This window comes from Erinaceus europaeus, chromosome 16 (genome assembly GCF_950295315.1).
Source record: "Erinaceus europaeus chromosome 16, mEriEur2.1, whole genome shotgun sequence".
Classification (NCBI taxonomy): domain Eukaryota; kingdom Metazoa; phylum Chordata; class Mammalia; order Eulipotyphla; family Erinaceidae; genus Erinaceus; species Erinaceus europaeus.
In genome coordinates, this window is record NC_080177.1 from 4,306,167 (window position 1) to 4,330,101 (window position 23,935).

Below are 23,935 nucleotides of genomic sequence, written 5' to 3' on the forward strand. Positions count from 1 at the left end.
TGCCTTTAGATTCATGATTAGTCAACAATTTGTTCTGCTTTATATCTTAACTCTTTTTCAGCCACCAGGTTCCAGATGCTAACATGATGCCAACTGGACTTCCCTTGGCAGACGACCCCACCAATGTTTCCTAGAGCCCCGCCTCCCCAGGTCCCTGCCCACTAGGGAAAGAGAGAGACAGGCTGGGAGTATGGATCGACCTGTCAACCCCTATGTTCATAGGAGAAGCAATTACAGAAAAGCCAGACCTTCCACCTTCTGCACCCCATAATGACCTTGGATCCATACTTCCATTGGGATAAAGAATAAGAAAGTTATCAAGGGAGGGGATTGGATACAGAGTTCCGGTGGTATGAATTGTATGGAATTGTACCCCTTTTATCCTATGGTCTTGTCAATATTTCCACTTTATAAATAATTTTTAAATGCAGGTAGTTTCCAATAGATTCACTCCCATTATAATGTCAGTGAGCCCGCTATCTCCATCCTTTAATTCTAGAACAAAGCAATTGCTGATTCTGTTTTTTTTTTGCCACCACCCCGTCCCCCCTGAATTTTTTTTTTTTTTAGTAATTTTATTAGTGGGCGGGGGGTAGATAGTGTAATGGTTATGCAAACAGACTCATGCCTGAGCCTCCGAAGTCCCAGGTTCAATCCCTACACCATTATAAACCGGAGCTGAGCAGTGCTCTTTTAATAATAATAATAATAATAAATAGTGATCTGGGAGGTGGCATAATGGATAAAGCACTGAACTCTCAAGTATGAGGTCCCGAGTTCAACCCCTGGCAGCGCATGTACCAATGTGATGTCTGGTTCTTTCTCTCTCTTCTCCTATCATTCTCATTAATAAATAAATAAAATATTAAATAATAATTTTATTAGTGATTTAATATTGATTTACCCCCCCCCCCCCCGTCTTCTGAAGACTCTTTATGTTCTTCTCACCAGGGTCATCTCTGGGGCTCTGGGTGCTGCAGACACATCACGTCTGGTGGCCTTTTTCCTTCTCTTTCTTTTGTCCTTTTTCTCTTTTAGAGAAATTGAGGGAGGGAGAGAGAGAAGTAGAAAGGGAAACTCCTGTAGACCTGCTTCACTGCTTGTGAAGCTTCCTCCTTGCAGGTGGGGAGCGGAGGCTTGAACCCAGGTCCTTGCTCATGATAACGTGCGTGCTCAGCTTGGTGCGCCAATGCCCAGCTGCCCGCGAGAGGGTCTTTATTTTATTTTATTTTTTTATATTTATCTATTTATTTTCCCTTTTGTTGCCCTTGTCGTTTTTTTATTGTTGTTGTTATTGATGTCGTCATTGTTGGATAGGACAGAGAGAAATGGAGAGAGGAGGGGAAGACAGACAGGGGGAGAGAAAGACAGACACCTGCAGACCTGCTTCACCGCCTGTGAAGCGACTCCCCTGCAGGTGAGGAGCCGGGGGCTCAAACTGGGATCCTTACGCCGGTCCTTACGCTTCACACCATGTGCGCTTAACTTGCTGTGCTACTGCCTGACTCCCTAGAGGGCCTTTTTTTTTTAATTTTTAAAAATTTATTATTATTATTATTTGCCTCCAGGGTTATTGCTGGGGCTCAGTGCGTGTGCTATGAATCCACTGCTCCTGGAGGCTATTTTCCCATTTTGTTGCCCTTGTTATGCTTGTTGTAGTCGTTATGGTTGTCATAGCTGTCGTTGTTGTTGGATAGGACAGAGAGAAATGGAGAGAGGAGGGGAAGACAGAGAGGGGGAGAGAAAGACAGACACCTGCAGACCTGCTTCAACACCTATGAAGCGACTCCCTGCAGCTGGGGAGCCAGGAGCTCGAACTGGGATCCTTTAACACCGGTCCTTGTGCCATGTGCGCTTAACCTGCTGTGCTACTGTCCGACTCTCTGGAGGGTCTTTCATTTTTTAAAATTTTTTTTTAATATTTATTTTATTTATTTATTCCCTTTTGTTGCCCTTGTTGTTTTATTGTTGTAGTTATTATTGTTGTTGTCATTGTTGGATAGGACAGAGAGAAATGGAGAGAGGGAGGGGAAGACAGAGAGGAGGGACAAAGATAGACACCTGCAGACCTGCTTCACCGCCTGTGAAGCGACTGCCCTGCAGGTGGGGAGCCGGGGTTCGAACCGGGATCCTAATGCTGGTCTTTGTGCTTTGCGCCACCTGCACTTAGCCCGCTGCACTACAGCCCGACTCCCCTGGAGGGTCTTTCAAACCCCTCTCATTCTTGTCCAGATGCTGAGTCTCCAGGTAGGTCCTTGCTTCTGTCTTTCCGTCAGGACGAGTTTCTTCCAGGCAGGCCTTGCTTATTTTGTTCAACCTGTCCCCAGCTCGCACAGCCTTTGCTGTTGAAACAACTGCACCTTCTGACCGTTAGGCCTGCAAACACCCTCACTTCCTTTCTTTCTTTCTTTTTTTAATTGGGGAATTAATGTTTTACATTCAACAGTAAGTACAATAGTTTGTACATGCATAACATTCCCCATCTTTCTTTCTTTTTTAAATATTTTATTTATTAAGAAGAAGGGAGGAGAGAGAAAGAACCAGACATCACTCTGGTACATGTGCTGCCGGGGATTGAACTCAAGACCTCATGCTTAAGAATCCAACGCTTTAACCACTGCGCTACCTCCCGGACCACCACCCTCACTTTCTTCTTCTTTTTATTATTATTTATTTATTTGTTTATTTATTTTTACCAGAGCCCTGTTCAGCTCTGGTTTATGGTGGTGCGGGGGATTGAACCTGGGACTTTGGAGTCTCAGGCATGAGAGCTTGTTTGCATAACCATTATGCTGCCTACCCTCCACCCCACCCTCACTTTCTTTTTTTTTTTTTTTTATTTATTTTTTATTTTATTTATTCCCTTTTGTGGCCCTTGTTGTTTTATTGTTGTAGTTATTATTTTTGTTGCTGTCGTCGTTGTTGGATAGGACAGAGAGAAATGGAGAGAGGAGGGGAAGACAGAGAGGAGGAGAGAAAGACAGACACCTGCAGACCTGCTTCACCGCCTGTGAAGTGACTCCCCTGCAGGTGGGGAGCCGGGGCTCGAACCGGGATCCTTATGTCGGTCCTTGTGCTTTGCGCCACCTGCGCTTAACCTGCTGCGCTACAGCCCGACTCCCCCACCCTCACTTTCTATGTGTTTATTTTTATGAGGTTTAAGGATTTTATTTTAAGGAGAGAGAGAGAGGGAGAGATATGGAGAGAGGAAGAGGAAAGACCTCTTGGGGGTGAGTGGTGGTGGTGCACTGTGCTGATTCGGTTAAAGCACCAAGTAGGAGCAGCCTATTTTCTGAATGTCGCAGCATAATTTCTTGGTGAGAATCAGTGTCCTACTTACCCTTTCAAGTGAGCATTTAACAAAATACATCCCAAGGCAAACTTATCTGGTCATGTTTTATGCATGATATTCAGAGAGTGAAAATCACTCCCTTGGGTATTTTGAGTAATTAGAAGATAGACGATAGACTTAGGGACAGAAAATAGCTCCAGGTTTCCGTTCTAGAGTTATGTTCACTGGGTGCCAGAGACATATCTTTAGCACATTTGCAAGTCTTATCAGGGCTTCTGAGATCATATAGATCTTGGAAAAGACATGTAGTAACTTGCTTATGTGTGTATGTATGTACAAATCACCCAATTTGTTGTTTTGTTTGTTTTGATTCTTCCTTCTTTCGTCTTTCTTTTTTAAAATATATTTTATTTATTTATTTGGATAGAAACAGAATTTGAGATGGGAAGGGGAGAAAGAGCAATAGACACCTGCAGCACAGCCTCACCACTTGGGAAGCTTTCCTCCTGTAGGTAGGGCCTGGGGACTTCAGTCCTGGTCCTTGGGCATTGTGAAATGCGTGCTCAGCCAGCGGCGCCACCGCCCAGCCCCATCTTCGTTGTTGTTGTTGTTTAACCAGCACCCCGGTCAGCTCCAGTTTATGGCGATATTATGGGTTGAACCTGAAACTTCAGAGTCTCGGGATGAAAATCTGTTGTATATGCTGCTGTACTAATGCCCTCTCTGTTTTCTTTTATTTGAAAACAGCAGAAAGATCCTCAGGGTCAGAGACAGCACATGGGTTAGAGCACCAAGCTGCATGCCTGTGGCCCAGAGGCTGCACTTTCCATCTGGTTGTTCACAGCACCACTTTATGCCAGAGCACAGCAGTGCTTTGGTCTCTTGCTCTCTGCCTCCTCTTTCTCTTTCTCTCATCCCCCCCTTTTGTTGCCCTTGTTGTTGTAGCATTATTGTGGCTATTACTGTTGTCATTTGTTGTTGGATAGGACAGAGAGAAATGGAGAGAGGAGGGGAAGTCAGAGGGGGAGAGAGACAGACACCTGCAGATTCACTCCACCGCCTGTGAAGCGACTCCCCTACAGGTGGGGAGCCGGGGGCTCGAACTGGGATCCCCACGCTGCTCCTTGAGCCCTGTGCCACATGCATGCGCTCAACCCGCTGCACTACCGCCCAACCCCCTTTTCTCTCATTTTTTAAGCTACCTGTCCCTCTATGAAGCACTCTGGCATAGAGCCCCAGGCCTCATGCATGCAAGTCCTGGACTCTATCTGCAGCATCACCTCTCTAGCTGCCAGTTCTTAGCAACGTCGCCCCGCCAGATATTCGTCGGGATGCGGCATCATCTGAGTTCATTTCCCACGTCTACGCTCGACCGGACCTGCCCATATACGCGGATATCTTCGCCCACCCTGTCCAACGCTTGACGTCTCGTCACCCAATCTGGTCCCCTACGCCTACACTGAACTTCTCTGTTCCAGACTCTTGGAAACAGAGTTGGCAGTCAGCTGAGGTCAAGAACAAACACCTCATCACAGACCCCTGCGAGCGTCAACCCGGCTTTGACCTAGCACGTTATGATTGGGCCCTCCTCAATCGCTATCGAACAGGCCATGGCCGGTGCGCCGCTATGTTCCATTGCTGGGGAGCCAGAGACGACCCGAACTGCCCCTGCGGCTCCAGACAGACTATGACCCACATAGTCAACAACTGCCACCTCTCCAGATTCAAAGGAGGGCTCGAAACTTTACATCAGGCTCAACCTGGCGCTGTTGACTGGCTACGGAAGAATGGCAAACGCTAGAAGAAGACCTCTCTGGGTATGTTCTTCCTCCCTCCCCCCCCCATTTACCTCCAGGGTTATCATTGGAGATCAATGCTGGCACTATGAATCCATGTTCCAGGTGGCCCTGATCATCTCCTCCTCCTCCTCCTCCTCCTCCTCTCCCTCTCTTTTACCAGAGTTCTGATCAGCTCTGGCTCTTATGGTGGTCCAGGGGATTGAACTTGTGACTTTGGCATCAGAATCTTTTTGCAAAGCCATTATGCTGTCTACCTCTGCTCCATCTGCTTCTCTGTCTCTTCTTTCATCTCAATATTTGTCTTTATCCAATAAGTAAATATTTTATTTTTTTTAAGTAATTTTTTTTTGCCTCCAGGGTTATTGCTGGGGCTCAGTGCCTGCACCATGAATCCACTGCTCCTGGAGGCCATTTTCCCCCTTTTGTTGCCCTTGTTGTTGTAGCCTAGTTGTGGTTATTATTGTTATTGTCGATGTCGTTCATTGTTGGATAGGCCAGAGAGAAATGGAGAGAGGAGGGGAAGACAGAGAGGGAGAGAGAAAGACAGACACCTGCAGACCTGCCTCACTGCCTATGGAGCGACTCCCCTGCAGGTGGGAAGCCGGGGGCTCAAACCCTGATCCTTATGCGGGTCCTTGCGCTTTGCGACACTGCCCGACCCCCTTAAGTAAGTATTTTAATACATTTAAAAACACAGCTTTTTCTTTAGCCCAACACCTCACTTTTAGATCAACAACTAGAGACTAAATTAACACTTCCAGCAGTATTCACTTCCTTTTCTCCCACTTCATAGGACAGTTTTAATACTGAGGCTGTAGAGTTCATGCCTAAGGCATGAAAGAACGTCTTTCTTGACGAACCAACTCCTCTTGCACCTGTAAGTTTGATTAGTGGTGGGGGAGACCATGTTAGGGTACAATTCACTGTGTTAGAGCATTGCATTTGCCCGCCTGAGGTCTCAAGGCTGCAGGTTTAATTCCTGGCATGACCTCTGCCAGAGCTAAGCCCACTTTTAGCATGCAATAAGCACACAGAAAGCTCAGTTCACTTCAGGTTGCGGTTCCAGGAGTGGTCATTTTGGAATCCTCTGAAGCAGCGTTGGGGGGCACTGTCTCTGGGCTTTCCTCTCTGTAGCAGGCCCAGGGCCCCAGCACCCCTTGGGGGGGCACCCCTGCAGCTCCGGCCCCGCCCACCTCGGGCGGGCTCCAATCACAGGCCCGCGTGGGTTGATGGACCGGTCAGCGTCCCACGAGCACTGCGGGATCCCCGTTGATTGGCTGCTCGGGTCAGCGCTGGGCCAATGACAGCGACGGGCGGCTGAGGCGGGGAGCGCGCGGGAAACCGGGGGATATAAACGGTGGCGGGAGGCCGCTGCCCGGGTCCTTTCTCCGGAATCAAGGTCCTCCTTCCCCGAGTCTCTCTCAGCCCGCGGCCATCAGACATGGTGCGGACTAAAGCGGACAGCGCCCCGGCCACCTACAGAAAAGGTCCGGAGGAGGGCTGAGTGTGGTGGGGTGGGGGATCTCCCTGCATCCCACCCATGGGCTTTGGGGGGGCCCAGCGGCCAGGACCAGGACGGGGTGGGGGGGCATTGTCTCCTGTTCGACCACTGAGCAGGATGCAGGGCCCTGCAATGGGGCCGGGCCGGGGGGTCATGGCCTGTACTGGACCACTGGCCAGGGAGCTGCAGCCGGGACTAGGGGGGCACAGGGTAGGCAGGGCATTGTCTGGAGCTGGACCCCAGAGCCTCTGGCGGGGGCCGGGGGGCTGGTGGAAAGTATGCAGGGACCCTCCCGTCCCCTTTCCTTCAACGCCCTCCCCTCCTTGTCGTTGTCTCTCCGCAGTGGTGACTTCCCGAGCCCCCCGCAAGGTGCTCGGTGCCTCCTCCTCAGCCCCCAACTCCGGGTCTCCTTCCTCAAGAAGAGGTAAGAAGAGGGGGCGATGGGAGAGGGACACGTCCATGCCGGCAGCCCTCGTGGGGATCCTCTAAAAGTGGGTGTGGTGGAACCCCCCTCCCCGCCCAGAGTGGACCTGATTACTCCGTGATGCTGAAGCAGGACTTGTTTTTTGTTTGTTTTTCCCTTCCCTGTGCTCTGATGGAATGAGGAAGGCCTGGCTCTCTCTTGACCAGCTGGGGTGAAGGTGCATGGGAAAGAACCTCAAAATTTCCCGTTAAGAGGTGGACGAACTCCTTTTAGTTTCAAATTTATTTATTTTTAAAAAGATTTATTCAGTAGAGAGAGGAAATGAGCAAGAGAGAATCCAAGCACTGCTCCGCTCTTGCTTAAGGAGGGGCCTCTGGCCTCTGAGAGCTCAGGCCTGCTCTCCCCTCCTCTTCCCCCTTCTCTTCTTCCCTGATTCAGTTAGTGGACTTATGCTACCGGAATTTTGCTGGGGCTTTATGCCTTCCCAATCCCACCACTGCTGGCTTCTCTTAATAAAGGGCTGGCAAAATAGCTCCCTTGGGTAGTGTTTCTGCTTTGCGATGCCCCTACCACCTTGGGGGAAACTTTACTGCTATGTTTGTCTTTCCCTCTCTTTCAACTTCTTTATTTTTTTATTATTTATTTATCATTGGCTAGAGACAGAGAGAAATAGAGAGGGGAAATGTAGAGATAAAGAGGGAGAGAGACACCTCCATCACTACTTTACTCTGCAAACTTTCCCCCTGCAAGTGGGGACCGGGGGCTTGAACCTGGGTCCTTGCACACTGTAATGTGTGCGCTTAACCAGGTGCGCCAACACCTGACCCATTTCTGCTTCTTTATCTAAAACAGTTTGCTAGAGATTCATTTGATTTACTCCATGTGAGATAGTTTCATGTGACAGAGAGAAGCCGGAGCATCACTGCAGGCACTGACCTGGGGCACCAGGATCAAAGCCCTGTGCTCAGCCAGTTGAACTGTCTCCCTAGGCACCATCTTTTTTTTTTTTTTTTTTTCTAATTTGACTCTACGGAATGAACCAAAGACCTTTCCTTTGAACTGACCCAATTTATAAATCGTGTATACTAAGAGGCAGGTGAGAGTATATGGACAACTCTGTGATACAGCACAGGAAGGGCATGCCTCAGGTCCTGAGGGTCTCAGGTTCAATCCCTGGCACTCAATCCATAAGCAAAAACCTGGGATCTTGAGTAAGCAAGCATACACTCAACCAGTGGTGTCACTTAATACTTTTTAAAAAATATCTTATTTATTTTCCTTTTTGTTGCCCTTGTTTTTATCATTGTTGTGGTTATTATTATTATTATCATTGCTGTCATTGTTGGAAAGGACTGAGAAATATAGGAGGGGGAGAGAAAGACAGACACCTGCAGACCTGCTTCACCATTTGTGAAGTGACTCCTCTGCAAGTGGGGAGCTGGGGGCTCGAACTGGGATCCTTATACCGGTCCTCAAATTTTGCACCACGTGCACTTAACCTGCTGTGCTACAGCCCAACCCACAATACTTTTTTTTTTTTGAAAGTTTTGGTATGAGTAGGCTGGCAAGATATAGCTCACCTAGAAGGTGCACCTGCTTTGTCTTCCACATGTCCCAGGTTCAGGTTCTATGGTCAATGCATTGATGTCTTTCTCTCCCAGTTTTCTGTCTCTTTAAAAAAATTGTTTCTGCCCCCGGCTCCCCACCCGCAGGGGAGTCGCTTCACAGGCGGTGAAGCAGGTCTGTAGGTGTCTGTCTTTCTCTCCCCCTCTCTGTCTTCCCTTCCTCTCTCCATTTCTCTCTGTCCTATCCAACAATGAACGACATCAACAACAATAATAATAACCATGACAAGGCTACAACAACAAGGGCAACAAAAGGGGAGAAAATGGCCTCCAGGAGCGGTGGATTCATGGTGCAGGCACTGAGCCCCAGCAATAACCCTGGAGGCAAAACAAACAAACAAACAAAAATATTATTTCTGGATAAAGACAGAAATTGAGAAGGTAGGCAGAGATAGAGAAAGAGGCACTTACAACTCTGCTTCACCACTTATGAAACTTTCCCTCTTTCAGGTGGGGACCGGTGGCTTGAACCAAGGTTGTGTACTCACCTGGGTGTGCCCCTGCCCTACCCAGTCTATCAGAAAACGTCAGCGGGGGGGGGGGGGGGGGGGACACGGCACGTCTGGCAGAGTGACGGCACGTCTGGCAGAGTGACGGCACGTCTGGCAGAGGAGCACACATTACCACATGAAAGGACCTCAGTTCAAGCCCCTGTTCCTCAGCTGGAGGGGGAGCTGCACAAGTGGTGCCTTTCTCTCTACTCCACCTCCAATTCTTTAACAAAGGGGGGAGGGACTGCAAGGCATCAAGTGTCAGCCATAACCCTGGTGGCAATTTAAAAAAAGGGAGGGGAGTCGGGCGGTAGCGCAGCGGGTTAAGCGCATGTGGTGCAAAGCGCAAGGACTGGTGAAGAATCCCGGTTCGAGCCCCCGGCTCCCCAGCTGCAGGGGAGTCGCTTCACAGGCGGTGAAGCAGGTCTGCAGGTGTCTGTCTTTCTCTCCCCCTCTCTCTGTCTTCCCCTCCTCTCTCCATTTCTCTCTGTCCTATCCAACAATGATGACATCAATAACAACAACATCTACAATAACAATGAAAAACAAGGGCAACAAAAGGGAAAATAAATATAAAAAATTTTTTTTTTAAAAAAGGAGGGTTTGCACCTGGTTCAGCACATATGTTAACATGCACAAGGATCCAGGCTCAAACCCTGCTCCCCACCTTCAGGGGGGAAGCTTCCTGAGTGGTGACATAGTGCTACAGATGTGTTTCTCTCTCCTCTACCCTCTTAATCAACTCTTCCCCCCCACTCTCAACTTTTCTGTCATATCAAATTTTTTTTTTAAAAAGTTGACTCAGAGCCCTGACAATAACATAAAAAATTCTTTTGAGAGCACTGCTCAGCTCTGTCTAGATTAAATCTGTGGTTTCTAACTTGCATCTCTGACCTCTGACTTGACAAGTCCTGTGTCCTAACAGGTTGAACTATTCCCCTGGCCCCTTAAAATCCTTCAGACTTGGGAGTCAGGCAGTAGCACAGCAGGTTAAGCGCACGAGGCGCGAAGCACAAGGACCAGTGTAAAGATCCTGGTTCAAAGCCCCCGGCTTCCCACCTGCAGGGGAGTCGCTTCACAAGCGGTGAAGCAGGTCTGTAGGTGTCTGTCTCCCTCTGTCTTGCCCTCCTCTCTCCATTTCTCTCTGTCCTATCCAACAATGACGACAGCAATAACTACAACAATAATAAGGAGAACCATAAAAAGACAGAAAGGGCAACAAAAAGGAAAATAAATAAATAAATAAATCCTTCAGACTTGACACTTAGCCACTCCCACGCTGCTACCTCTGACGTTAAAGAATTAAGTTTCCAGGACCTGTGGAGTGCAGTGCAGTGGCAGAACCTTGGACTTTTAAGCATGGGCAATGATACTCTACCCTATCGAACTCATGAAATAAATCTTTAGAAAAAAAAGAGAGAAAATGATGACAATGATGATGTCAGTTTCCCATTAAGGAATGGAGTTTGTATTCTTTTTTCTTTTTTTTAGTAACTTTTTTTATTATTATTTATTCCCTTTCGTTGCCCTTGTTTTTTTATTGTTGTAGTTATTGTTGATGTCGTCGTTGTTGGATAGGACAGAGAGAAATGGAGAGAGGAGGGGAAGACAGAGGGGGGAGAGAAAGATAGACACCTGCAGACCTGCTTCACTGCCTGTGAAGCGACTCCCCTGCAGGTGGGGAGTTGGTGGGCTTGAAGAGGGGTCCTTCCGCTGTTCTTTGCGCTTTGCACGTGCGCTCAACCTGCTGCGCTACTCCGACTCCCGTATTCTTTTTTTTTTTTTTTAAAGATTTTATTTATTAATGAGAAACAGGAGGAGAGAGAAAGAGCCAGACATCACTCTGGTACATGTGCTGCCGGGGATTGAACTCAGGACCTCATGCTTGAGAGTCCGATGCTTTATTCACTGCGCCACCTCCCGGACCACCCGACTCCCGTATTCTTTGTTCTTACCTGCTGATATTTTCCAGGTGAAAGTAAGTATGCGGGCGGCAATCCAGTGTGCGTGCGTCCGACTCCCAAGTGGCAAAAAGGAATTGGAGAATTCTTCAGTCTGGCTCCTAAAGATTCTGAAAAAGAGAACTGGATTCCTGAAGATTCAGAAAGCAGCTGCTTAGGAAAAGCAAACAGAAAGTAAGTTATTATATTCTAGACTCTATAGAATGTCTGTATATTCTTGAAAATAAAAACAAAGCAATGACCCTGTGGTGGTGTAGTAGGTAGAGTTTCAATAAGCATAAGGACAAGCTGAGGGTCTTGGGCTCAGACGCTGCCGTCACACATTCTGGAGTGATGCCCTGGTCTCCATCCCCCTTTGTCCTCTTGATCATTAATTAAAAAATCATAAAAAGAGGGCCAGGTGGTAACACACCTGGTTGAAAGCAAGTTACAATATGCAAGGACTCGGGTTCAAACCCCTAGTCCCCACATGCCTCTGGCTCTGCATCGGAGCACCATGCAAGGGGAAGTTTCACGGAAGGTGGAGCGCAGCTTGTGGTCAAGCTCTCTTTTCTCACCATCTGCTGGTGGGATGGAGAGGCCGCCAGGAGAAGAATTAGTTAGACGCGGAGCCCCAGAGAAATCCTGGTGGGAAAGCACAGAGAATAAACAACCAATGTAGAAAACTGGAAAGTATAAATTATTATTATTTTTTTAAATATTTTTTTTAATTTGTTTATTTATGAAAGACACAGAAGGAGAGAGAACGAACCAGACATCACTCTGGCACATGTGCTGCCAGGGATTGAACTTTGGACTTTAGGCTTGAGAGTCCAAAGCTTTATCACTGTGCCACCTCCCGGACCATGGAAATTATAGCACCAATAGAAGCTCTGGATTATGGTGGTGCAAGGGATTGAACCTGGGACTTGAAAGCATCAGGCATGAGAGTTTCTTTGCATGACCGTTATGCTATCTACACCCCCCCCCACCTGAAAGTATAAAATTTCCATCACTTAGAAGCAATGAAAACTAACACTGTAGTGCATTACAACTTTTTGCTAGATGTTGGTATGCTTCTAAATTCTGCTTCTAAGACCCCTTCTGTTTCATTGGTTTAATCCCCCTTGCCTGGCACTGTATTCTATTTACATAACTACTGTTAACTAAGCACCGCCCTGCCTCCAGGGCATTGGTTTAATCCTCACTGGTTCAGCTTTTTCCTTCTCCCCACCCCCTATCCTACATACATCCTTTTTTCAGACCTGACCCTTTTGCCTCAGGATAGAGAAGGACAAGATTGTGATTAGAGATAGCTTAGATTGCACTGCGTTCCACATGAATAAAGACTGAAGTGCGTACCACTCAGCCATGAGTCCCTGGTCATCTCTGTCTCCCGCCCATGAAGCTCAGCCCAGCAGCTAGATATGTAAGAAATCACGGAGGCTGTGAAAATGGTTCAACTTATAAAGCACTGGACTTGAGTGTCTGAGGGTCTCTTAATTTTATTGAAGGGTTAATGTTTTTTTTTTCCTTTCCTTCTGTTTATAGCCAAAATAAATAAATAAAACAAATATTTAAACAGTTTTTTAAAAAACTAAGACCTCTAGATATAAAAGTAGTCTTTATTGTGTAAAAGATATTTATGACATACATCTATATAAAACATACCAGAAAGCAACGGTGATCATCTCTGGATGTAAACCTCATACTGCTCTGTCAGTTAAGCACACACAGTACCCTGTGCACAGACTGGGATTGCAGCCTTTGGTCCCCACCTACAGGGGGAGCTTCATGAGTGGTGAAGGGGTGCTGCTACAGGTGTTTCTCTTCCACTGTTCCCCCCTTCCCCTCTCACCTTCCCCATGTAGAAAAGGTGGTCTGGAAGCTGGTCGGATGGATGAAGCCCTGGACTTGAAGACATGAAGTCTGCGGTCAGTCCCTGGTCCCACGTGTGCCAGAGTGGTGCTCTGGTGCTCTTGGCGCTCTCTTTTTTTCTCATAGATCTTTTGAAGAATGAATTAATTAATAAGTACCACTTTAAAAAGAAAGACAAAACTTACTTTAATAAATTTAGTGGCTGAGCAAATAAAGTGCTTAGCTGGTAGATCAAACTCAGTCTGATCTTTTTTATTATTTATTTTAACTTTTGTTGCCCTTGTTTTATTGTCTTAGTTATTATTATTGTTGTTGTTATTATGTCTTCATTATTGCACAGGACAGAGAGAAATGGAGAGAGGAGGGGAAGACAGAGAGGGGGAGAGAAAGACACCTGCAGACCTGCTTCACCGCCTGTGAAGCGACTCCCCTATAGGGGGGGAGCCAGGGGTTGGAACCGGGACTCTTATGCCGGTCCTTGCGCTTTGCGCCACGTGCGCTTCCATCCGACCCCCCTAGTCTGATCTTTCTATCTCCCCCAGCCCTTTCAACTTCTCTCTGTCCTAGTACATTAAATATAAAAAGTGAAAAATGGCCACCAGGTGTGGCAGATTTATAGTGCTGGCACCAAGCCCCAATGATAAGCCTGGTAGAAACAAAAAAAGGGGGGTAGGTATAGTACAGGGTTAATTGCACATAGTGCAAAATGCAGGGTCAGCGCAAGGATCCGGGTTTTAGTGCCCGGCTCCCCACCTACAGGGAGCAAGTGGTGAAGCAGGTCGGCAGGTATCTATCTTTCTCCCTCTCTCAGTCTTCCCCTCCTCTCAATTTCTCTCTGTCCTATCAAACAACAACAATGGAATAAAAAATGGCCACCAGAAGCACTGGATTCATAGTGCAGGCACTGGGCCCCAGGGGCCAAAAAAAACCCTGACCAGGGTGGGGCATGGTTGGTGAGCTCTGGTGCCATGTCACTGCCATTGTGATGTACCTTGATTTAAATGTCTGCCAGCTACTTAATCCACACCAGCTCCCCCCCAGCGCCCTACACCAGCCAGGAGCCCATGATCCTCCAGCGCACCAAACTTCGAGCCTGACCCGAGGCCTACGTCAACATGGGCAAAGGGATAATGGTCTGGCTTGGCGTGGCACTGCTGCTTGTGTTGCTGCTGCTGCCAACAGCTCACTCCATCGTGCCTTTGGAAAGCACCACAGGCCTCCCGCCCATCTCAACAGCAGAGCCCAGTGGTGTCCTGAAACTCACAGCCAGTGTTCTTTGCGTCTTGCCTGCCCTTCTCCAGCTCTGCTTATAAGTGACCAAGAAACATGCTCGGCTCACCGGTCTGTACGGCATCTGCAGATCCAGTGTGGCAAGGAAAAAAAACACAGGTCTTCATCGAGTCTGTGAATCCCGCTATTAGCACAGAAAATGCTGAATCCCAAACTGGGATACATTTAAAGATCATCTAAAGGATTTGACTAGATAGTGAATGCCAACGTTACATCCACTGGAGCTCCAAGGACAAGACAGAAGACACCAGAAAAATGAGCAAATGGTGCGACAGTGTATTTTAAGGAGCACAAACACTGGAAATCACTTTGAAGATAAAGAATAATCTCACCTACCTTCAAAAGGATCAACTGTGGCATGGGGTTTGGCTTTCACTTAGAAGGTCATTAAATGTGTGACACAAAAGGTTCCGCGTTTCTCTTTGTCAATCTATATTCCTGCTGCTTTCCCTCTGCAGTATTCCCACATGGTGACTGGGGGCTCCCACCCAGGCCCTCACACATAGCAAAGTGTGTGCACTGTTGGGTGGACCTCTCCTGCCCCCTGCTCTATGTGCACGTGATGGAAGTACCAGGTAGTAACTGCAGATCCTGTGCACTGCTTCGACGGTCTTAATGCTAACATCAAGTTCTACACTGCTTTTTCTTCTTTCTTGAGAACTTAATCTGCTCCTCCAGGATTTGGGATTTGACACTGCATTGTGACTGACGTGTGTAAAGCATGAATAATTTCTTGCAGATGTCTTCAGAAGTCGAATGAGTGTTTATCAAATGCTGCCATCAGGGGTCAGATGGTAGTGCAGCATGTTAAGCGCACATGCTGCAAAGCGCAAGGACTGGCTTAAGGATCCGGCTTCCCACCTGCGGGGGGGGGGGGGGAGGGCACTTCATAAGCAGTGAAGCAGGTCTGCCGGTGTCTCTTTCTCTCCCCCTTCTGTCTTCCCCTCCTCTCTCCATTTCTCTGTCCTATCCAACAACAGTAACATCAATGACAACAATAATAACCACAACAACGATAAGACAAGGGCAACAAACCTCCAGGAGCAATGGATTCGTGGTGCAGGCACCAAAGCCCCACAAGTAAGGAAAAAAAAAAACACTGCTATCCAACAGGAGGGAGCATCAGAGTCACTTAGCAACTTACACCACTCAGTTGGATTTAAATATTAGATGTGCAGTTTTTACACATCTTAAAATACTACTTTTATGTGTTGGATGCTTTTATGATTTAAATTTTTTATATATTTATCATTGGATAGAGAGAAATTGAAAGATGGAGAGGGAAAGAGAGAGACACCTGCAGCTCTGCTTTACCACTTGTGAAGCTTCCCCCCTGCAGGTGGGGACTGGAGGCTTGAACCTGGGTCCTTGTGCTCTATAATGTAAACATTTAACCAAGTGTTCCACTGCCTGGCCCATGACTTAAATCTTTCACATGTTTTAAAGGTGTACTTGATAAGCTTTGAAATTAAAAGGTAAATATATGAAAGAAACCAAAATTAATAAGTTCTAGAGAAGTAAAGATTGGAATCTTGATTGCACTGAATTCACAACTCTTTTGCCCTTTTTGTAAAAGTTAAAAAAAAAAATCCCAACTTTGAGTCAGGATAACTGTATTTGGAGCATTTTCTATATTAATCAGTTTTTAAAAGATTTATTATAGGGGCCAGGTGGTTACCATATGTGAGAACATGGGTTCAAGCCTCCACTCTCCTAGGGGGTAGACTGGCGGAACAGAGCTGCAGGTGTCTCTCTTTACTTCTTTCCTTATCTCTCTATATTAAAATATATTTTTTAAATGATCACCATATGCTGGACTAGCTTCGCAGGCGGGAGACAGACGACCAGGGACTCATGGCTGAGTGATATGCAGATCAGTCTTTATTCATGCGGAACGCAGCACAATCTAAGCCAAGCTAAACTGAACTAAAACTATATTTAAGCACTATCCTGTCCTTATATATATTGGCCAAGTAGGGTGGAAACAGGATGTGACATAGAGAGGGTGGAGCGAAAAGTGACTGGTGCAAATCAGGGTGTACTACGAGAGGGGGTGGAGCAAAAAGACATTAAACCAGTGCCCTGCAGGCAGGGCAGTGCTTCCTTAACAGTGGTTATGTAAATAGAATACAGTGTTAAGATGGAGGGATTAAACCAATGAAACAAGGGGTTTTTAGAAGCATACCAACAACCATAGATGGTGGAGCCACGCAGATACTAAGCCCAAATGATGACCTTGGTGACAAAAAAAAAAAAAAAAAAGCATTACATCTGAGAAGGTGGAAAATTCACAGTATCACTCTGGTGCATTCAGTGCTGGGGATTTAAGTCCACTGTTTATTATCTGAGCCATCTCCCTGACCATTAACTTTAAATATCTTCAGATATTTAGAAACTGACCCAAAACCTAAATGCACTTGACTCGAGAAAGCAAAACCTTTATAACTACGCTGACAAAGTGTCTTTCTTTGTTTTCTTTTTTGCCTCCAGGGTTATCGCTGGGGCTCAGTGCCTGCACTACAAATCCACTACTCCTGGAGGCCATCTTTTTTTCCATATTGTTGTTGTTGCTGTTACTGTTTTTGTTGTCGGGCAGGACAGAGAGGAGGGGTAGAGAAAGACACCTGCAGACCTGCTTCACCGCTTACAAAGCAACCCCCCTGCAGGTGGGGAGCTGGGGACTCAAACCAAGATCCTTGCAGTGGTCCTTGAGCTTTGTATATGTGTGTCCAACCCGATGTGCCACCTCCTGGCCCCTTTCTTTTTTCTTTTAAGATTTTGTTAGATAGAGGGAGATAGACCCTGCACAAAGAATGCTAGGGATTAAACTCAGGATACAGTGCTTGAAAGTCCAAATCATTACCCACTACACTACCTCCTAAAGCCCGATACAGAAAGTCTACAGAATTCTTCAGTCTGGCTCCTAAAGATTCTGAAAAAGAGAACTGAATTCCTGAAGATTCAGGAAGCAGTGGTGTAGGAAAAGCAAAAAGAAAGAAAGTTACTGTATTCTAGAATCTAAAGAACATACGTCTAGTCTATTCCTGAAAAAATGAGAGCAATGACCCTGTGGACTCAGTGCCTAGATGGTGCTTCAGCTCCTGGCGGCTTTTTTCTTGATTTTTCTTTAGATAAAGGGTGAACAGAGGGAGAGGATGACAGGCGAGACACCTGCAGCATTGCTCTCCAGTGCTTGTGAAGCTTTCCTTGTGCAGGTGAACCAGGAGGCAGAAGCCTGTGCTTCAGCAGCTAAATGCCTAGTGTTCGCAGATCGCAGCGCAGCCGAAAGGGGACAATGATTAAGCAGATAAACAGGCAGAAGCAATTGTTAAGGATTTTCTTGCTCTACTGAAGTCTGTGCTTGTCAGTAATGGAGTTTAATTTCCTCTTGATTCTGGTCATTTTTCCAAACTGACTGGCTTGCTAATTAATGTTTAATTAATTAATGTAAAAAATTAATTAATGTTTCTAAATTTGACTATATGGTATTGTTTGTAAATCAGTAGATGCTTGGGTGACTACTAAAGTTCTCTCTTCTTTCCACAGAGCTGGTGCTTTGCAGCCCGATCACACAGATGGTGAAAAAGAATAGAACTTTCTTATTCATCCTTGACTAATATCTCCTGTTCACCATGGTATTCCAGGATGTAAATCTGCATAAATATAATTGTTCCTTCTAATTTTGTTGAATAGACATTTAATTTCTAGCATGAGCCTCTTACTGTTAGTTATTTGAAAGCAAGCCTTTAGGATATTGGAGAGTTTGTAAGATTATTCATGGTTGCTTTGCTTAGTATTCAATGTAATATTGTCACTTGGTTTTGCTTACTTGTTATTAACTTTTTATTCTTACTAAAAAAAAAAAAATCACTGCATGATGTTCTAATGACAGATTTTCTGTAGAAGGGTCAGGGAGCTAGCATCATAATGACTCTCAAGTCCGAGACTGGAACATCAGGTGCAGTCCTGGACGCCACCACACCAGAGCTAAGTAGTGCTCTGGTGAAAGAAAGGACACCTCTTTGGCTTTTGAGATTTGCTTACATCTTTTTGTCCAACTGCCATTTTTCTTGACACTGGCTATTGGATTAGTGTCATCTTATATTTCTCCTATTTGTTTTTAAAAGCAGTTGGATTTTTGCATGTTAAGAAATCAGTATTAATTAAACTGAACATATATACTCTTTTAGAAAGAAATGGGCCAAAGATGCAATGTTGAAAACAAATTAGAAAGGTTTTTTTTTTTTAGAATATGCATTTGATTCAGTATCAGAATTTTACCCTTTGGGACTATACTTTAAAAACTGAAAATCAGGTTAAGTGCACATGGCGGGAAGCGCATGGATCTGTATCAGGATCCTGGTTCGAGGCCCCCCCCCCCCCCCCGCGCGCTCCCCACCTGCAGGGGAGTCGCTTCCCAGGTGGTGAAGCAGGTCTGCAGGTGTCTGTCTATCTTTCTCTCCCCCTGTTTTCCCCTCCTCTCTCCATTTCTCTCTGTCCTATCCAATAATAATAATCACAACGATGATGATAAACAATAAGGGCAACAAAAGGGAAAAATGAATAAATAAAGTTTATTTTACAAAACCCTGAAAATCATAGAACATGCAAGGCAAATCATGTCCTAAACCCAGAGCTATGTCTAAGTCCTTCTAGCTACCACTGCGTTTCAGTTGAAGTGCTCTTTCCTCACATTACTGAGTAGCTTTGATTCTTGCCTCCTCGTCACTGTTTGCTCACTAATGTGATCCTGTTGTCAAAAGTAATCCTGTTTTAATAGGCATTTTTTTTTCTGGTTTGTATTTACTAACACAATGCTTACTTTCACCATCGATTTCTCCATGTGTGTATTTCCTAAGGTTATATCCTACTAGATCTATTTCATTTGTTTTAGACATAAATCAGTAATCACTAAAATGAGTCCTGATGATAATATATTTTGTTTTGTCTTTTGAGATGGGCACTTAAAAGCGTGCTATTGACTTGCTAGCAGACTTTTAGCCTAAATGCTGATTTGATAGCTAGACGTATTAGAGTAATTCAAACTATGTCTATTAAAACCAAGTTCTGATGAGTCTGAAACATGACTTTGCTATTTTCACTGGTGAAGAGACCAATCTAAACAGTGAAGTCTAATTTAGGTATGTAAGTGTTTCTAAATGTTTGACCTTAGTGACAGTCTCAAGTGCACCATATTTGATTATGTCTAGTTTTTACTAGGCTGGGGACCTATGTAATCTTTTTTTTGTAAGTTATTAAAAATGAAGATTGACTGACTACCTAGCCTCTTTGCTTTCAGATGTATGAAAAGCACAGGCTTCCTATTCCCAAGGAAACTGAATTTTAAAAAAATGTATACATTAAAAAGTATTAAACCAAATTTCTTGTAATTTTGTGCCTTTCTTTAGGAATTAATCTGCTTTTCCACTTTAGATGGTTTATCCACACATTAATGCTAATGTTAAATTCCTGACAAAACTGTCATTAAAACTTTCTGGAGTGGTCCGGGAGGAGGCACAGTGGATAAAGCACTGGATTCTCAACCATGTGGTCCCTAGTTTGATCCCCAGCAGCATGTGTGCCAGAAATGTCTGGTTCTTTCCTCCTATCTTCCTCATGAATAAAAAAAAAAAAAAAAAAAAACTGGACGTTTTCAATTCTAGAACATTGGGAGGACCATATATATTTTGTTTCCACAGTTTCAAAAAGAGAACAATGCTGACAATTAGAAAGGAAATCTAGGGGCTGGGTTCCAGTTGAATGCACACATTACCCAGCATGTCTGCAGGTGTCTTTCTCATCTCTCTCATTTTAAATACCTTATTTACTTATTTTAATGAGAGACGCTTTGCGCCATGCGTGCTTAACCCACTGCGCTACCGCCCGACCCCCTGAAGATTAATTTTTAAAAAGCCGTAGGGTAACCTAGGAAGTGGTCCTGTGGCTAAGGCATTGGACTGTCAAGAATGAGGGCCCAAGTATATTCGTTGATGTGGCATATGCCGAGGTAATGGTCTGCTTTTTCTCCCCAATCTTTTATAAATCTTTTTTTCATATGTCATTTTTTTGTTGTTATAGTTATTATTGTTGTTACTTATGTCATTGTTGTTGAATAGGACAGAGAGAAATAGAGAAGGGGGAGTCAGAGGGGGGGAGAGAAAGAGACCTGCAGACCTGCTTCACCGCTTGTGAAGCGACTCCCCTGCAGGTGGGGAGCCAGGGGCTTGAACCGGGATCCTTACTCCAGGCCTTGAGCTTTACACCACATACACTTATCCCGCTGCGCTACTGCCTGACTCCGTATATGTTATTTTAAAAAGTATTTTATTTTTTCTGTTTTTGAGAGAGATGCAGAGAAAGACAGAAACACCAGAGCACTGCACAGCTCTGGCTTATTGTGGTGTGGGGATTGAACCTGGAACTTTGAAGCCTCAGGCATGAGAGTCTCTTTGCATAACCATTATGCTATCTACCCATACCCCTATAAATCTCTTAAAAGAACTGTAGGCAGACCCTAACTGACTGGTGTGTATTTATTATATGTGAGAAGTTTCACTCTTGCCAGGCCAGTCTTGACATTTTTGTTTCAGATACACACTGAGAACAGGTGAGACCGGCTGGAGAGGCACCACAGCTCTGCCCCACCCTGCGTGGAGCCCCCTCGCTGCCTGGTGTCCCCACCTGGTGCCTCGGCTCTGGGTGGCAGTGTGCTCCACCAGGCATGCCACCTCCTACGCCCTCCTCGAGTTGTTTGGCTTTTGTGGAGCTGTGCACATGTGTATGCACGATGTCACTACTGGGTGACCTACTTGGGCCAATTTTTCCATTTTAATAAAAGATTAGGAGGAAGGGGGGAGGAGGAGGAGCATGATCTGGCACGTGGACAGGATGCTGAAGGTCGACTAGGGCCTCTACTGAGTCAACACTAGATCCACTGCACCACCTCCTTTTTTCTTCTTCCTTCCTTCCTTTTTTTCTTTCTTTAAATAGAGAAGGGCTGGGGAGAGAGTGGAATGCAAAAGACTTCCATGCCCAAGGCTCTGAAGTTCCAGGTTCATTCCCCAGCACGACCATCAGCCAGAGCTGAGCAGTGCTCTGGTCTCTCTCTCTCTCTCTCTCTCTATATATATATATATATATATATATATCCCTAATTAAAATATTAAAAAGAAAAAGAGACAGTGCAGAGATGTTCCACAGCGGTGCTGTTCATGATGTTCCCATTTGATGCTGGACTTGAACTCAAAGTCTTACGCATGGTGAGGACTCTACTGGGTGAGCTTTCCCTTGACGCTGAAGTCATATTTCTAAAGTTTCTAATTGTGAGAGAGAAATCAGAGAACCACTCTGACAGTTTATGTGGCGCAGGGGACTATATCCTGGGCCTTACAAGGCTTATACTCCAGCAACAGGAAAAGTGAGTGATGTATAACAATCTGCATTTCTGTGTTGCCTGGAGCTATGAGGTTTAATATTTGGGGGGGGGGTCAGGTGGAGGTACACAGGATTAAATGTACATAGCACCATGTGCAAGGGTATGGGTTTGAGCCCCCGCTCCCCACCTGCAGGGAGGACACTTTGCATGTGGCAAAGCACATCTGCAGGTGTCTTCTCTTTCCCTCCCTGGCCTCCCCTCTCAATTTTTCTCTTGTCCTGTCAAAGGGGGGGGGGGGGGAGAGCGCGAGAAAGAAAGAAAGAAAAAAGAAAAAGGAAGCCGGGAGCAGCGGATTCTAATTACACCTAGTCTTAGTGACAATCCGGGAAGCGATACAAATTTAAAAATAGTAATTTTAGCTAATAAGTATTTCTTTCTACATAAACGTTAAAACCATTAAACATTTTTGAGACATCTATGTGCTACATATAAACCAGTGATCGGGGTCCTGGCAATGATGCACTGGGTTAAGCGCATATAGTACCAAGAGCAAGGACCCAAGGATCTGGGCTTAAGCCCCTGGCTCCCCATGTGCGGGAGTGGTGAGGTGGGGGTGGGGACACATCCCTCCCTTTCTACCTTCCCCTCCCCTCTGAATTTCTCTCTGTCCTAGCCAATAAAAAATAGAAAAAAATGGCCACCAGGAGCAGTGGATTCATAGTGCTGGCACTGAGCACCAGAGATAATTCTGGAGGCAAGAGTCACTGGACTTGCAGTCTCTGGAGACTCAGCATGCAAACCGGTCCAGTCTGATCTATCTCCCCAGTCCAAACATACACAGTTGGATAACCAAAACTAGAAGAAATTAAAAAGCAGGTCCACCAATCCCCCTCAAACTCTTTTCTTTCTTTAAAAAAAATATTTATTCCCTTTTGTTGCCCTTGTTGTTTTGTTAAGAGTTATTGTTGTTGTTATTGATGTCGTTGTTGTTGGATAGGACAGAGAGAAATGGAGAGAGGGGGGGAAGACAGAGAGGGGGAGAGAAAGACAGACACCTGCAGGCCTGCTTCACCGCCTGTGAAGCGACACACCGGCACCGGGATTCTTATTCTGGTCCTTGCGCTTTGCACCACTGTGCAAAGCTTAACCCGCTGTGCTACCGCCCGACTACCGGAATTACTGATTCCCCCCCCATTTGCTGCCCGACTACCTGTCTCTGACGATTTAACTGCCGTGACGACATTAAATAAATACCGCTAACCTGTAGTTTTCCCACTATTTTCAAAACCCAGATGACCCCAGCACAAGAATAAATGAGATCTCTTACTGCTATTTACCCAAGTCCACTGGGTGGACATGGGCTTACTCTGCTGGGAGAATCGGACGTCTTCCTTCTTCGCGAGGATGGACTTCCCGCTGTCTTCTCGGTGCTATTCAGGATCAGGGCACCCCATCGCTGAGCGGTGAAGTCTTCCTTTCCCCTTCCATTCAGTTAGGTGCCGTGTCCCAGCCCACACCCGGGCAGGTCTTACAAAAGCCTTCAGAAAATAAATAAATAAATACAATGCGGGGGCCGGTGGTGGCGCACCTGTTACCTTGCGCGTAAGGACCCGGGTTCAAGCCCCCGGCCCCCACCCGCAGAGGAAAAGGCTTTGCAAGTGGTGAAGCTGGGCTGCAGGTGTGTCTCTATCACCCCCTTCCCTCTCGATTTTTGCCTGGGTCTATGCAATAAACACAGGTAACTAAAACAAAAAAAAAAAAATTTTTTTTTTTTTTTTTTTAATGCGAAGACAAAACTGTTCTCACCATCCGGTGTCAGGGGCTGTCACAGGAGGACGCCGTGCCTGAAAATGCTTCCATAACGTCAAAGGGGGTTCACAGCCGGCTGAAACACAGCTGAAACTCCACAAGAGGGAGATGCTCGCTAGACCGTCAGAAAACAACGTCCACGAGGAGCCGGAGCGTCAGAGGAGGAGCCACTGGGTCTGCATCCAACTCGCGGCGGATGCCCGGGCCGGGGGGGCGGGGAAGCCCTGTGAGCCTCGTGCCCGGTCTGTGCCCGCTTTCCAAGCCCCGAAGCAAGAGCTAAACACAAGGGGCGGTGCCAAAGAGGAGCCCACGCGCGCTAACCGCTCCCCGCTGCAGGTCTCCCAAGAAACGCGGGTGGACGTGTTTGAAGGCACTTCCGCTTAGCAACCCCACGCGGTTGCTAAGGAGGGGCCGGAGCGCCGGGGACCCGGAAGTAGTGGCGGCCGGCGTGGGCAGTCTGCGCCCCGCTGGACCTATCGGGGACGCGGGGGCGCGGTCGCTGGGCCGGGGG

General features: G+C 46.2%; 1 protein-coding gene and 1 long non-coding RNA gene across 4 annotated transcripts; one reads left to right on the forward strand and one right to left on the reverse strand.

The window, feature by feature from the left end:
* The first annotated feature begins 6,407 nt into the window (after nucleotides 1-6,407).
* PCLAF (PCNA clamp associated factor) lies at nucleotides 6,408-19,620 on the forward strand. Of its 3 annotated transcripts, none has more exons than XM_007532345.3 (4): nucleotides 6,408-6,578; nucleotides 6,936-7,016; nucleotides 11,105-11,267; nucleotides 17,787-19,620. In XM_007532345.3, exons 1-4 carry the CDS (start codon nucleotides 6,533-6,535, stop codon nucleotides 17,830-17,832), a joined length of 336 nt encoding a protein of 111 aa, XP_007532407.2. In that variant the 5' UTR covers nucleotides 6,408-6,532; the 3' UTR covers nucleotides 17,833-19,620. The 3 variants fall into 3 exon arrangements, with proteins under 3 accessions (XP_007532407.2, XP_060030348.1, XP_060030347.1); XM_060174365.1 differs by lacking the exon at nucleotides 17,787-19,620 and adding an exon at nucleotides 14,252-14,650; XM_060174364.1 differs by lacking the exon at nucleotides 17,787-19,620 and adding an exon at nucleotides 12,944-13,163.
* LOC132533403 (uncharacterized) lies at nucleotides 10,607-23,874 on the reverse strand. Its single transcript, XR_009545259.1, has 4 exons — nucleotides 23,422-23,874; nucleotides 23,133-23,153; nucleotides 22,982-23,071; nucleotides 10,607-13,078 (listed from the first exon to the last, which is right to left on the reverse strand). It is a non-coding gene; the product is annotated as an uncharacterized LOC132533403 (long non-coding RNA).
* Nucleotides 23,875-23,935: the final 61 nt, after the last annotated feature.

Coding starts and splice junctions, on each gene's coding strand:
- PCLAF (XM_060174364.1), top strand. CDS start 6,533: ATGGTGCGGACTAAAGCGGACAGCGCCCCGGCCACCTACAGAAAAG. Junction 6,579..6,935: donor CCCGGCCACCTACAGAAAAG/GTCCGGAGGAGG, acceptor GTCTCTCCGCAG/TGGTGACTTCCCGAGCCCCC. Junction 11,268..12,943: donor TTAGGAAAAGCAAACAGAAA/GTAAGTTATTAT, acceptor TTCCCCATGTAG/AAAAGGTGGTCTGGAAGCTG.